General features: G+C 45.8%; 1 protein-coding gene across 1 annotated transcript in view; it reads right to left on the reverse strand.

The window, feature by feature from the left end:
- Window positions 1-1,166: 1,166 nt before the first annotated feature.
- Window positions 1,167-13,785, reverse strand: part of LOC124803482 (bursicon-like) — a 44,435-nt gene continuing 31,816 nt past the window's right edge. The window contains exons 4-5 of the mRNA XM_047264673.1: window positions 8,537-8,662; window positions 1,167-1,301 (exon numbers count right to left, since the gene is read on the reverse strand). Coding sequence (XP_047120629.1) covers window positions 1,167-1,301; window positions 8,537-8,662 — 261 coding nt within the window. The remainder of the gene's footprint in view (window positions 1,302-8,536; window positions 8,663-13,785) is intronic.

A 13,785-nucleotide genomic window follows, 5' to 3' on the forward strand; every position in this document is an offset into this window, starting at 1 on the left:
TATGCATATATAATACAGTATGAAAATTGTTGATGGTGTGCGTTAGGCCCTTATGATCTCAGCGCCTGAAGTGTTGGTCCTCAGTACTATGTACGTAGCTCACTACCTGTGATGATATAAGCATTTCAGTTTAGATAAAATGTTCTCTGAGCAGGTGGGTAAATTATATTTATACCGATGCTGTGATGACTTGTTACATCAAACTTGCGACTGCTTTCAGATAATTAACGGTAGTTGATTTTTTGGTAATAGTAGGAAAGTGATAACCTGGTGCAAACGTAAAACCTTAAGTTTTTTATAAACTACTTTTTCTGGATATTTGTGTTTGCACATTCAGACCTGTGGGCTCTGAGGGGCAAAATACACAGAGCGAAGGAATTATGAACCATTTGTACAAAAATCAGTCCGCATTTATAAGCATTGTTGACTGGGCAGTGGTCCCCGTGTCCATTTGTCGGTACACTGAAGGTAGCCGAGGACACGTCTGGAGGAGGAAATAATATTCTCAGGAGAAGCAATGAAGCTGTTGAGGTTGACTAAAGATTGTAATTATTTCAGAGACAGGAAAGGAGTTGAAAGATCATCTTAATGTGAGAGATAATGAGACGAAAAGAGGTTATAAGATAAAAATGAACAAAGATGAACGAAGGATAACGGACTGTAGCCTAATTCAGGCGATGCTTGGGGAATGAGAGAGGTACACTAAACGAAGGAAGTGAGTTTTGATGTTCGGGCAGCTGTGACGGCCGCAGGGGGCTCCAGCCTGACGCTGGACAGCGGCTGCGGCGCCTCCGAGCGGGCACGAGACCGCCTGCCTGTCCAGAAGAGTAAAACTCGGATGCCCGTCCGAGGGGGTAGCGTCAGTTCGAGGTACGAAACCCCGTGCGCACCTCGGTGTCTAGGATGGGACTGCTGCTAGATCAGCCGCGGGTGCGAACTGTGAACTGTGAAGATGGACCGATGCGCCGCGGCTATTTACTGGAGGCGTGCTCCACCAGACACCGAGTGAGCGCAGGCGGCAACAGCTGGGTGTCTGGGAACTCGCTACTGTGGTGCTCCACCTGCATTGCTGACGCACGGACAGGAGTGGGTAAATGAGCAGCGGTCGGTGTTGAGAGTGCAAGTCAGTTTATTAGGAAAATGGGCGGTACAGAGAGGGCGGCGCCCTACTGCGACTTGCGGAAGTGCGCGGCGAGCGGCCCGTCGTCCGGGTAGCCGGCCATCTCCTGCGGGATGACGGCCGACTCCTCGACGCCGGTGCACGGCCGGCACATGCACTCCAGCGGCGCCTTCGTCGACACCTGCGGGACAACAAGCGGGGGCGTCAGGCGCCGTCGTCACGGCTCACATCGTGAGCGGTGGGGGGCTCTGCGACTGCACGAGAGGGCAGCGTGGCCACCGACACCAGGGTTGACGCCGGTCTTACTACCAATACCGACGCCTAAAATTGTACCCACAGCTCGGATATAGGAACAAAGATATGGGTACATAATATTTGGTATCGGACCAATATCTGAAATTGTGTCGATACCTTAGTAATGCAAAAAAGGTAGCTTCTGATAACAGTTATTCGTAGCACCTCTCACAGTAGTGTAAATACCTCAATAATATTTCAACAGAGGTGTCGCTAATGATGCGGTATCTGATATCGACATCTAAAGGTCTCGATAATATCAGTAAAAGAATAGTGATACCAGTGCAATATTTGGGGTGAATATCAAGATCATAAATTGTAAAATACTTCAGTAATGTCATGAAAATACTGGTATTTATGTTAGACATTGATACCAATATCGTCTTAATAGCTAATTAAAGTGAAACAGGGATTTCAATGCAATACAATATTTTGTACTGACAGAAACATGTTCAATCGAATGATTCCTTGATTTCGTCGGAAAACACATCAATACTATCTAAAATTGTAGGACACATTGATGAAACGGAAAAAGATATTGGTACGATACCAACACCTGAAATTGTACAAAACGTCAACAGTCTCACAAAAATTTCAATAGATACAATATTTGATATTAACATTAAAGTCTAAAATAGTACTGCTACCTCGATCGTAATGGAAAGAAACAGTAATGAACTGATACAATACTACATGTAGAAAACAACCGCTAGAATAGTAGTTCTTCAAGTTTTCCCGCTGAATACAGCTTTCCATCATCATTTGGAGATGCATCTGTGGTACCAGTATAAAAGAAGAAGCCCTCAATGCTGCAATTTTCAAACCGAAAGTGGTCCTAAGTTAAATCTATGACAGTTCATATTTTGGTCGGACAGCGCGGATAAATTATTGATGAACAACTTCGTTCTTCTCTCCAAAATATCACGGAGTAGGAAATGAATGATTGTCTTCTGGTTTTGGACGTTATAGGGTTGTTTGTGGTGTTAATTTCAGCCTTATACTGACAGCATTAAACACAGAATTCAGAGTTCGAATGTACACTGATGAGAAAAAAAATCGCGAAACCAAAAAATAATTAGTGTAATGCAATTTTCGGAATACTTTTGTCTAGGTAATATTTGAGTGATTAAGGATGCAAAGTTACAGGTTAGTAGAAGTTTGAGGTAAGTCATTGCAAATGTGTATGCTGTCACATTACCAACCCGTGTAAACGCCAGAATGTCGAATGCAAGCATGCAGACGTGTATGCACTGTGCCGTACAGGTGCAGGATGTCAGTTTGTGAGACGGGAATTGTATGTCTGTTGCACTCGGTCTGTCAGTGCAGGCACGGTTAATGCTCGTTGTGGATGACGTTGGAGTTGTCGTCCGGCGATGTGCCGTTGTGCTCAACTGGAGACAGTTGTGGCGGCGGAACGGGCCCCGGCAACATGTCGGCACGCTGCGAAGCATGTCTGGTACAACAGCGTTATGTGGGCTACGTTATCCGGTTGGAGAACAGCCCGTGGAATGCTGTTCACCAATGGCTGCAGAACGAATTTGCGACCGTGGTGTGTGGCATAACAAGGAGACCGGCCTGCTGGCACACCGGAGCGCTGGCCAGCCCGTGACTGCACTCAGGCGGGCTTGCTGCGGGCCCTCGACCTGCCTCCTGCTGACCGACGCGCGGCCTCCACCGGCACCGCACGGAGCCGGCTGCTTTTGTCTGGAAATAAAGGCAGACCCATCCCTGAAGTCGCAAACGGCGGCGGTTTGGCGTCAGTGGAGTGCTCCCTACAGGGCGTGTGTCTCGGAGCTGTCCTCGAGTTAACCGATTTGTGAGAGTTGGTCGTGTCAGTGTGGTGCTGGCTGCTGCTGCAGATGCACGACAGCAGCCTACGTTCCCGTGGCCACCGCTGCCGGCGGTCGTGTTCACTGCCTGCATTCCTGCCGAGCCACTCTGCACTGTGGCGCAAGGAACACCCGGCTCCCTGCAGCCCCTATTACACGGCCTCGTTCAAACTCAGCGAGGTGCTGATAATGGCCTCTTTGTCACCTCTGAAGGTGACTCGACTAACATCGACTCACCGCGTTCGATCTCGACGACCGCTACAGCTAGCTCGCATTTCAAACAAACCTGATTTGCATCCTCGCAGTGGCTCTACTGGCGCCACCCTCGTGCCACCGGCACGAAATTTGAACAGACGTCATCTCGCGTGTGAAGCAACGTGCGCAGCAACTTTCGTCTATGTTGCACAACTGCTTCTCGGTGCTGCGTTCGTTTTTCCCTCATTGTATTCGGTAAAAGTCAATGAGGAAGTTTTACGATGTGTCTAGCCATTCGAATTGTTTTCTGTAAATCCATTTATTTTAGGTAATAATTTTAAGATTTACAGAAATTATGATTAATATTAAATAATGACAGTTTCATTTTTTTATTGTCTGAGTGAGGGAAGGACTAAATGTGGAATGTGTGTTGCCTGTCAGTCTTTCGGACTGCACGAGTAAGTAACTCAGCACAGAAGAGCTTGAGAATGTGGGTCCGTGCTGCATCTGAAGGTCACATGCATCGCGGAAATGGTGAATTATAAGAAGTGAATTTACGGTAGTTTTAAATTATGAAATGTACTTCAGTAGTTCATGCATTTAAAGATGGAACTGATTTACTTTCAGAATGAGATTTTCACTCTGCAGCGGAGTGTGCGCTGATATGAAACTTCCTGGCAGATTAAAACTGTGTGCCCGACCGAGACTCGAACTCGGGACCTTTGCCTTACTTTGCCTTATTTTCATTTGTTTATCTGAAACATATTATTTAATAACTGTGTCTATAGTGTTTTGGGAACGTGATCGGTTCGAGAAAGAGATCGTGGAACGGTGTTGATTAAACCTTGGGATTCAGCCAATCGGGAGTGAACGATCTTTGCTCACACTAGGCTTGTCATTGGGTCAGAGATCTGCAGTCGGAAGGATAAGTGCTGAGCTCTTGTAATCGGATATGTTGTCCTCAACTGTGCAAAAATGTCCTAATTATGAGTAATTGTAAGATTTTAGGAGATTAATAAAACCACAAATGACGATTCGTCAAATTCGAGATGTGACATTATTTCGAATAACTAAAATTCCGTGTGGCGTACAGTGCAATTTTAAACGAGAACTCGTAGTTCTAAATGAACACTGCCAGACATTGTACGAGCGTTCTAACTATAGAAATCCGTGTGTCTGTTCAGTGTCAAGTTAGGGTGAAAACCTTAAACTGATTGCTAGAGACTGAAAGTGTTGGACGTGCGGAAGTCGTATGGCAAACTGTATGTAGGTAGGGCTCGACAGCGTATGTTTGTACATCGAAGTAGTAATGTATCGGTCTTCTCGTTCAATGACGTACTCTTTTGGTAGTTAGTTAGACGTAAAACTTGAAATCATTTTTGCTCCCAGTCGTCACGTATAGTGGAACTATTTTTCCTTACAGCTGACACATAGAGTCAAGAATCCACCGACAGGTGGGTGAACTTTATTGCACAGCGCAACAAACTGCGCTGTCACAGGACGAGCATCGGACAGATCAGCAGACGTGCAGGGGCCGACGGAGTGGCCAAGGAGGCCGCGGGAGGGTGACTGGCAGAGGACGCGGCCAGCCGGGACGAGCTTTCTCAGCTGCTGTTAAAGGACGTTAGTCGTTTCACGTCCATACTCTGTCTTATCTGCTTGGCGGCTCAACAGGTGATTTATAATCACTATGAATTTACTGGATCGGCATTTACTTCCATTTATTCTCAGACACGAGTCGTGTTGCTGTGCTGACCCTCTTGTCACCGAGTCGCCTTCTAGTCGGCTGTAAGGCTAAGAACTGACAGATTGGAAGATTAAATATTTCTGTCCCAGAGGTACAGGAGAAAGGTATTATCAAGGTGTCGATACCTTGATGGTAGTGGGACTCATATTGTTATTTGATATCGACATCTAGAGCTAGAGTCGGACAACATCTATAGTGTGTGAAAAAAGATTACGATACTGACACAATTGTGTGAGACCAAAAATTGTATCAGTAACCTTGGTAATAATGGAACAAAGGTGTTGATACCGGTACGGTAGGCTATTTGATATTGACTTCATCATGTTAACTTGTACGACACCTAAGTGATATCAGAAAAAATCATACAATAATTCTGAAATGATCGTATGGTATTGTTGGCCGGGAGGCCCCATGCGGGAACTTGCGAGCCAATAATGATGAAATGATGATGAAGAACGCACAACACCCAGTCATCACGAGGCAGAGAAAATCCCTAACCCCCCCGGGAATCGAACCCGGGACCCCACGCGCGGGAATTGAGAACGCTACCGCAAAACCACGAGCTGCGGACACAATAATTCTGATTGATAGCAACACACTGGTGTCTCACTCATATAAGGAAAAGATTAGCACTAATATAGTATTTGGTGTCAAACCCCTTAAACTGACGAATCTTTTTGATATTAATAAAAGCTATCACTGCTGTCTTATGTATTGTGTGTGGATAACACTGGAAAAAAAGTATACATAGTGAAAGAAAACCAAAATGTGAAATAATATTCGGAAAAAATAATAGATACAAATGCAATATTGGGTATTAGTGCCAGCAAATAAAACTAAATCAATATTTCGATAATATGGGAATAAAAGTATCAGTACCTATAGTTTAGCAAGGTATTGATTACTATGTGTGTATTTTTTGCTCGACAAAACAGAATTAATTAAAATACAAGGCAAAAGACAGAAATTGGTGTTTCTTGCTCATACCAATTTGAATATGAAATGAAATACCGAAAAACATTAAAGGACAAATATTCCGGAGACAAACTAAATTGAAGACTCACTATGTAGTGAAACTGAAAAACTGTACAAAACCAGTGTTCTACAGAACCAAGATTCTCTGCTTATTGCAGACAGCCACCTTAACCAATAAGGTATCCGAGCTTAGTTGCAGGTCCTACTCAGGTTTTCCACGGTGTCTGGTGTTTCCACCTCTGATTTCCAAACAGAAGTGTCACGAGTTTTCACAAAGGGTACATGGGAAGAGGCTGTGCGGTGACGGGCGAGGTGTGGCGCCCTGAAAATATTCTGAGTTCGGAGTTGGCGTGGCCAGCAACCGCGTGGAGCCGAACTGTTAGCTGGAGGAAGAGGGGCAGCCGCAGCGCGTGGTCCAGGCCGACCGCGTGCCCGGCGATTCCGTGTTGACGCTGTGTCGAGGAGTGGGCGGTGTGCTGGTGAGGGAGATTTGTATGCCGGCAGTGCCAAAGACGGCGGACTTTGTGAAATCATAATGGCAGATATTTCACAGTTCATGTAAAAATTAATAATAGCCAGAGGAATCATGGTACCTTAAAAAGAAACATGTACATTACCATCATTTGCACGACGATTCTGATGGTGTAATCGGATTTTCAATATCTTTATTAGTTTAAAGTTTAGTATCTGACTGTAAATTATACAAGTAACACCGAGCAACCAATTTCCAAAATTTGAACGGTTCATCCGATTTTGTCGATCGACATGTCTTTAGAGAGCTATTAGTGTAAACCTAAATTGGTGTGAATTACATGCCTATGTAACTTGAATAGTACATGAGTAATTGGAGGTCAAAGTGGCCGATTACTATCGATCGCGCCAGGACACGAAGAAACGGTAGCAGGATGCTTATATTTATTCGTCTATGTCTTCGTTTATATCCGATGTATACTATTCATGAAGAAATTGGTCAAATTTTTAATGTGTTTTAGGAAGCATAGAGACATTAGGCTAATGGCCTACTTTTGTTTCTGTTCCTTTGATATATGTTTATTTGATTTGTTTATGTATTTAATAATGTGTGTTAGAGCGTGTTTATTGTGCAGCCGTAGGAATATTTATTTAATATCAAGTTATTTAAATGTAAATCCAGTATTTCGTATGTGGTTTCAATATGTTTGTGAGTGTGCGTTGACTTGGAGACATGCCGGGAATTCTTTAGCCACTCACAGCGCTCGTTAGTACAGTTGGCGACTACCGAAGTCAACGGAGAGACTGTATGGAAGTGGGGGAGGAGCATCGGGTGGCGCAGGGCACGAGGGAGTGTTGGACAGGAAGGCGTCACGGCTGGTCACAGGAGATACTTGGAGAGTGGAGCGGTTGCACGTGGTCGCGGGGGGTACAAATATTTCGTAGTGACGACTTGTGCACTTCTGGGATTTCCGTGGCTTCTGCAGTGAAGACGTAGTATGCCTTTAGAAGTGATTATCTCACGATCTATGTTGCTCATAACTAATTACGTGAAGTAGGAATCTATTGTTTCCTTGTTATTCAATTTATATTTTATTTAATTGCTGGACCATCGACAGCAATAAGTGCTTTACGGTAACAAATGGCATTCTTAAAGGTACTTCTGCTATCGAACTCATCATTTAAAGTCGTTAAAATAGTACCCGCAGATTTTATTTAGTCGCAATCTTTCATTTATAAATTTCTATGTTACATTCAAAATTCGCAATTGTTGACCATTCGATTCATGTGTGTATTTATACTGTAGACTCAGCAGTATTTGGCACGTAATGCGGCAACTGTGTATCCCAGCCCCTAGACAACGAAACCAGCCAAAACTTTTGATGTACCACCTGCAAAACACGTAAACTGGTCCCCATCTCTTTACCCAGGAGGATTACAGTTCTACTGGATGTGCAAGATGGCCTTCCACCGCACTGGGATCGTGTTCGTGTCGTGTGCTCGCAATTGACCCCAGCGTGAGGGATGAGACAAGTGGTATCTACCTTGCAGGATTTGGAAAATAATGTCCTCCTCCACCTCGTCCTCAGCACCATCATGATCATCATCATAATCATCATCATCACCACCATCATTGACGTCAACACCATTATCAAAGCTTCGCTTTCTCCCTGGAGATCCCAGACATTTCGGACGTGGAAGTTCCCTCCCTCCCTCTGCACCGGACTGGGCCAGCGTTGCACAATCAGCTTGAGTGGCAGAGGAGACGTCGGTGGTGGCGCTCGAACCTTGCAGGACTTGAGAAATGTGCTGCCGCCGCCCTACCGGCTGCCCGGCGCGTCGGGCCGGTGCTGTGGTGCGTGGGGTCGGCGGGCAGCCGGGCAGCCGGGCAGCCGGGCTACGTACCTTGCGGAACTTGCGCTCGCCGGGCTTGGCCTTGGGGCAGAAGAGCGAGACGCCGGCCTCGCGCTCGCCGCTCTCCTGGCAGCACATGCACGACCGCTCCATCTGCCAGATCTTGGACCCCGACACCTGCGGGCACACGCGCCGGCCGTCAGCACCACACTCAGTCGGCGCAGCTTATAACAATCGTCGCGCTTTTATGCAATATTTCTCGATTTCCATCAGAACCACACCGAAGCTCATTGACAATGGCTCGACTTAATCGAGCGAAATTCTCGACTGGAATGACAATTTCGTAGTGGGAGGACACACGACTTTTCCTCAGATGGAGTTATGGAATGAGGTGGGGGCAACCTCAGACGTTCACGTAGGCTCAGCCTTAGGTACGGCAGGTGGCAGGATACTGGGCAAAAGCAATCACTCTACAAATAAGAACGCTTGCAAAGCAGTCATATCGTCCTCGAATATTGTTCGTTGCCCGTACTAAATACAAATAACAGCTAATACTGTTTACAGATTTTTTTGATCAAAGAGAGAGAGCCATTCAAATGCTGAAGGACACAAACTGGCAGCTGCTCGAAGACAGACACGAAATATGCCTCAAAACCTGGCGTGTACAAGTTAAGGAGGGAAGCAACTATTGCGTAATGTGTCACTGCCGACTAGCGTAGCTCTGTGAATGTACCTGACTGCATTGTGTGTTCGCACCCCCGGCCGTTGTGGGGTTCTAGGCACTTCAGTCGGGAATCGCGCTGCTACGGTCGCAGGTTCGAATCCTGCCTCGGGCATGGATGTGTTTGATGTCCTTAGGTTAGTTAGGTTTAAGTAGTTCTAAGTCTAGGGGACTGATGACCTCAGATGTTAAGTCCCATAGTGCTTGGAGCCATTTGAATTTTGTGTTCGCACCTCTCTCCATATGAGGCTATGTGATGCACCGGGGAGCACTGTCAAACGTAATCGTTTCGGTGGTCGAAGTGTTACGGTGTGAGGAGGATAATGTTGCACGGCCGTTCTGACCTCCGAGACTCTGAACACGGTACACTCGCTGGTCACTATCATTCCGAGACTCTACTCCTTCCCCGTGTGGCTTTCTTCAGGGATGCATTCGTCTATGACTTGATTCTTACAGATGACAGTACGAGATCTCACTGAACAGCCCAGGAGTAAGAGTTCTCAGAAGGAAGAGGTATTCGACGAGTGCTGAGCTCGCTCGCATCGAGCACGTGTTGCAGCGTGCAGCAGCTGTGAGCGGCGCCGGCGCAGCAGTGGAACGCCGCGCCGTGGCGCGCCGCACCCGCTCCTGGCCGGGCCCGCGGTCGGCGTGGCCGGGCAGCCCGGCGCAGGGCGTGCAGCGCTTCCCGCGGTGATGAGACACACTAATGAGAACCGTGTCCCACCTTCCGTAATGTTCGGCCAATCATCACAACTCGCGTTGACCTCAGTGTACGAACTGTCTTTGAATACAGGTCCCCTTCCTGCTCGTTTCATTGCGCATTTCTTTCGGTTATCCTGTCTGCTGTACTGCACTGTACTACACCGTAGCAGTGCTTTCTATGTACGATCCAAGTTTCGCGGAGCTGCGTTACTTAGCGGCGACACATTATGCAAACGTGACTCTCGTCCTTAAGTTCTGCACACCATTGTAGTGCCAAGAACTGCTATTAAATGGTTCAAATGACTCTGAGCACCATGGGACTTAACTTCTAAGGTCATCAGTCCCCTAGAACTACTTAAACCTAACTAACCTAAGGACATCACACACATCCATGCCCGAGGCAGGATTCGAACCTGCGACGGTAGCGGTCGCGCGGTTCCAGACTGTAGCGCCTAGAACCGCTCGGCCACCAAGGCCAGCGAACTGCTATTACATGGGGAATGTAGGAATAAAGTACAACCCCCTGCATACTGCTCCCAGAGTCACCAGACTGCACCACACACAGAGACCTTTACACAATAATTCTTCCGTCCCTCCACACGTGAAGGGTTTCGGAAGGAGACCTACTATCTGGTACAATGGGAAGTACCTTTGCCATGCACTTCACAGTTGTTTGCTCAGTATGGGTGTACGTAGATGTGACGATAGACTCAACAGTTCTGGATGGTTTGTCTGTGCTAAGAAGCTATGGCCCTCACATAGAGTATTAACTGAAAAAAAGTTTACCTTTCTTTGGCATTTGTCGCATGTGATCTGTTTTCTTTGACTAGGTTAACCCGCCAAAGACCAACAATGGGCAGCATTATGGGAGATATAAATCATAAAAAACTGGAGGTATCATCTACTTGCCAAAGGAGTATTGTTTCTTCAGCATGAACCATCATGCGTTGCAAATGTGATTAATGAAAAGAAATAATTTAAAATCTATAATAATTAGTTACTTAATTTTTATATAGTAATAATCATCTGACAATTTAAAAATAATAAAAACAAATCTTTTTCATTGTGAAATGCGAATATAACAATTTAAAGGATTCACTCTCTAGTGGTTATTTCCAAGGAGAAGTCACATGTGTCGTATCGTGTTATTGTAATTACGGACACTAATTGCATGAAAGAGTGTCATTCATACTGTTTGTGTGTGTGTCAGAGAGAGAGGGAGGGAAGAAGGGAGGGAGGGAGGGGGGTGGCCAATAAGCATTGCCCGTTGTTTATGTTTGAAGTGCGTGCTGCTCCGGGGCCCGTGCTGCGACCCTCGCCTCCTCACCTCCTCACCTCCTCAGCCCTTGTGCGCCACTGGTCCGCCGGGTACGACTATCCCGTGCCACCGTCACCGCATTTGCACGTCAGCAGGATGTGTCCCACACGGCTACAGCCCACTTACCATTACTTTTCCGCGAAGAAACAAAAACAACGATAAGAAAACATTTTTTAGATGCTGACATTTATAGTTCGAAAAAAATAGTGTCGAAGCTGAAATTTTATCATTTGTTTTCTATTAAAGAAGTAGATATTCTGAAGAATAAAGGAAGCTATGTGTAAAGTACAAACGGAAATCTGTTTTACTTTTAGTCTTTCATACCAGGAAGTGTTTGTCGAATTATATGTGCTTAAATCATAATAACTAGCTTCGTCCGTATCCTCTATTAGGTGTCGGTGACCGCCAACGGTAGCTGAGTAGTCAGCGCGACGTAATGTCAATCCTAAGGGCCCGAGTTCGATTCCCGGCTGGGTCGGAGATTTTCTCCTCTCAGGGACTGGGTGTTGAGCTCCGGCCGATGTGGACGAGCGGTTCTAGGCGCTTCAGTCTGGAACCGCGCTCCTGCTACGGTCGCAGGTTCGAATCCTGTCTCGGGCACGGATGTGTGTGTTGTCTTTAGGTTAGTTAGGTTTAAGTAGTTCTAAGTTCTAGGGGACTGATGACCTCAGATGTTAAGCCCCTTAGTGCTTAGAGCCAGTTGAATCATTTGAACTGGTTATTGAGTTGTCCTAATCATCATTAGTTCATCCCCATCTACGCACAAGTCGCCCAAGTGTCGTCAAGTCGAAAGACTTGCACCTGGCGAACGATCTACCCGACGGGAGGCCCTAGTCACACGACATTTATTTATTTCTTGGGTGTCGGTCAGGAAAATGAAGACAATCGAAGAAATGTAGTTTTCACGGTGACGCAGTTTTGAAATACAAAAAGACTAAACAAACACACCTCCCCACATTGCACAGGCTTAGCAAAGTTTGCATGTAAGTCTAAGGTAAGTAACTGAAAACACTAAGGCTAATCACATGTAATGTACAGGATTATTCACAAGTATCTCTAGGGTTTAATAAGACGACTATCGAAAACACCAAGGTAAACAGAAAAACGACACGTATCAGTGCACAGACCACCTCTACAAATTTTTAACTCAAATTACTCGTGGTCATTACTGGCGTAGTTTGTGACGCGGCAAATGTCAATACGGAAGTCAGAATCTTGCGGTACGTGTTCCGACGCGTCAGTTCGATATAAGCGAACACATTAACTGTCCCTCCTTGCAACTCTTTCAAATTACATGGCAGTGGAAGCACGAGCGCACAGTCTTTGATGCGAGCTCGTAATAAGAAAAGACACGGAGTCCCAGGAGTGGCTGCGGAGAACACGAAATCAACTCGTAAACTGTCCAGATAACACATAGCACGGCCTACAGACCTGATCGCAAAATAATCCAACAGACACGTGCAAGCACCACCCGCAGCCCCCTATCCACTACACCGCACTGGAGGCTAGCAGTGAAGGGACGCGACCGTCAGCTGCAAAGTCACGCACAGCTGCCCGCAATCATGAAGCAGCGACACACATCCCCCAGTCCGGACCGTGTGCTCGTGTGTTTTTTAACGTTGCTGTCGCGATCACAGTATACCTGCAGTACGGTTCCAGTGGGAGCACTGTTCACCATAGTTTTCTTCAGAGGAGACTTTCAGCACTAAAATTATTTTCCACAGATCGCTAAATTGCACTCACAGTTAAACCCACAAAACTCGCTTACTGATCATCAAATACATACATACTAGACTCACAAGACTATCGAAAGCCACAAACATATTTACCAATCTAACAACAATTAAATATCATTATGATTGCCACAACAGTCTGACACTGATCGATGTACACCTAATTTCTGCACTTGACGGTCGTAGTTCAGGAACGAATATTCATATCTATAGCGTGCATAATTTTCCACGTAAAAATCTCTCTCATACCCTTGCAGTTATCTATTACTATACATCCCTCATTACAGGACACACACTCACCTTTTCTAGTTATTCTACAACATAAGCCACAGTAACTTAACAATATAATATATACACATTTTACACAAACAGTGCAGTTATCTTTTATATATGTACAGTACCCAAAAAAATTATGGTATGCCTACACTCACCCCAGCTATATGTCACGATGCATCTCAGCCCTAGGGAAGCACCGTCAGCCTTTCCTTTCTTTCTACAGACGTCACATTCAGTGGCAATAAACTATTTTACACTGATCACCATATTGCACTGCCAACTTCACCTCCCAAAGTGCCATACATATCGTCACATACGGAAAGACTCTTACTCAATTACACTGCTCTCCCACTGAGGACAAGAGCCTGAACATTAGAGTGTGAAACCGATCTCCATCCCAGCAATATATCACCGCGTACTGTGCCGATCTAATAAACATACAATTCATATCCTGCACCATACAACATAATCCTTTTTACATCAGAGCACCCTCAGCAGACCGAAGTCGCACTCAGAACTGTTCTACAAATTCAGGATCGTCACCCTCGGC

The sequence above is a fragment of the Schistocerca piceifrons genome, chromosome 6, assembly GCF_021461385.2.
Source record: "Schistocerca piceifrons isolate TAMUIC-IGC-003096 chromosome 6, iqSchPice1.1, whole genome shotgun sequence".
Classification (NCBI taxonomy): domain Eukaryota; kingdom Metazoa; phylum Arthropoda; class Insecta; order Orthoptera; family Acrididae; genus Schistocerca; species Schistocerca piceifrons.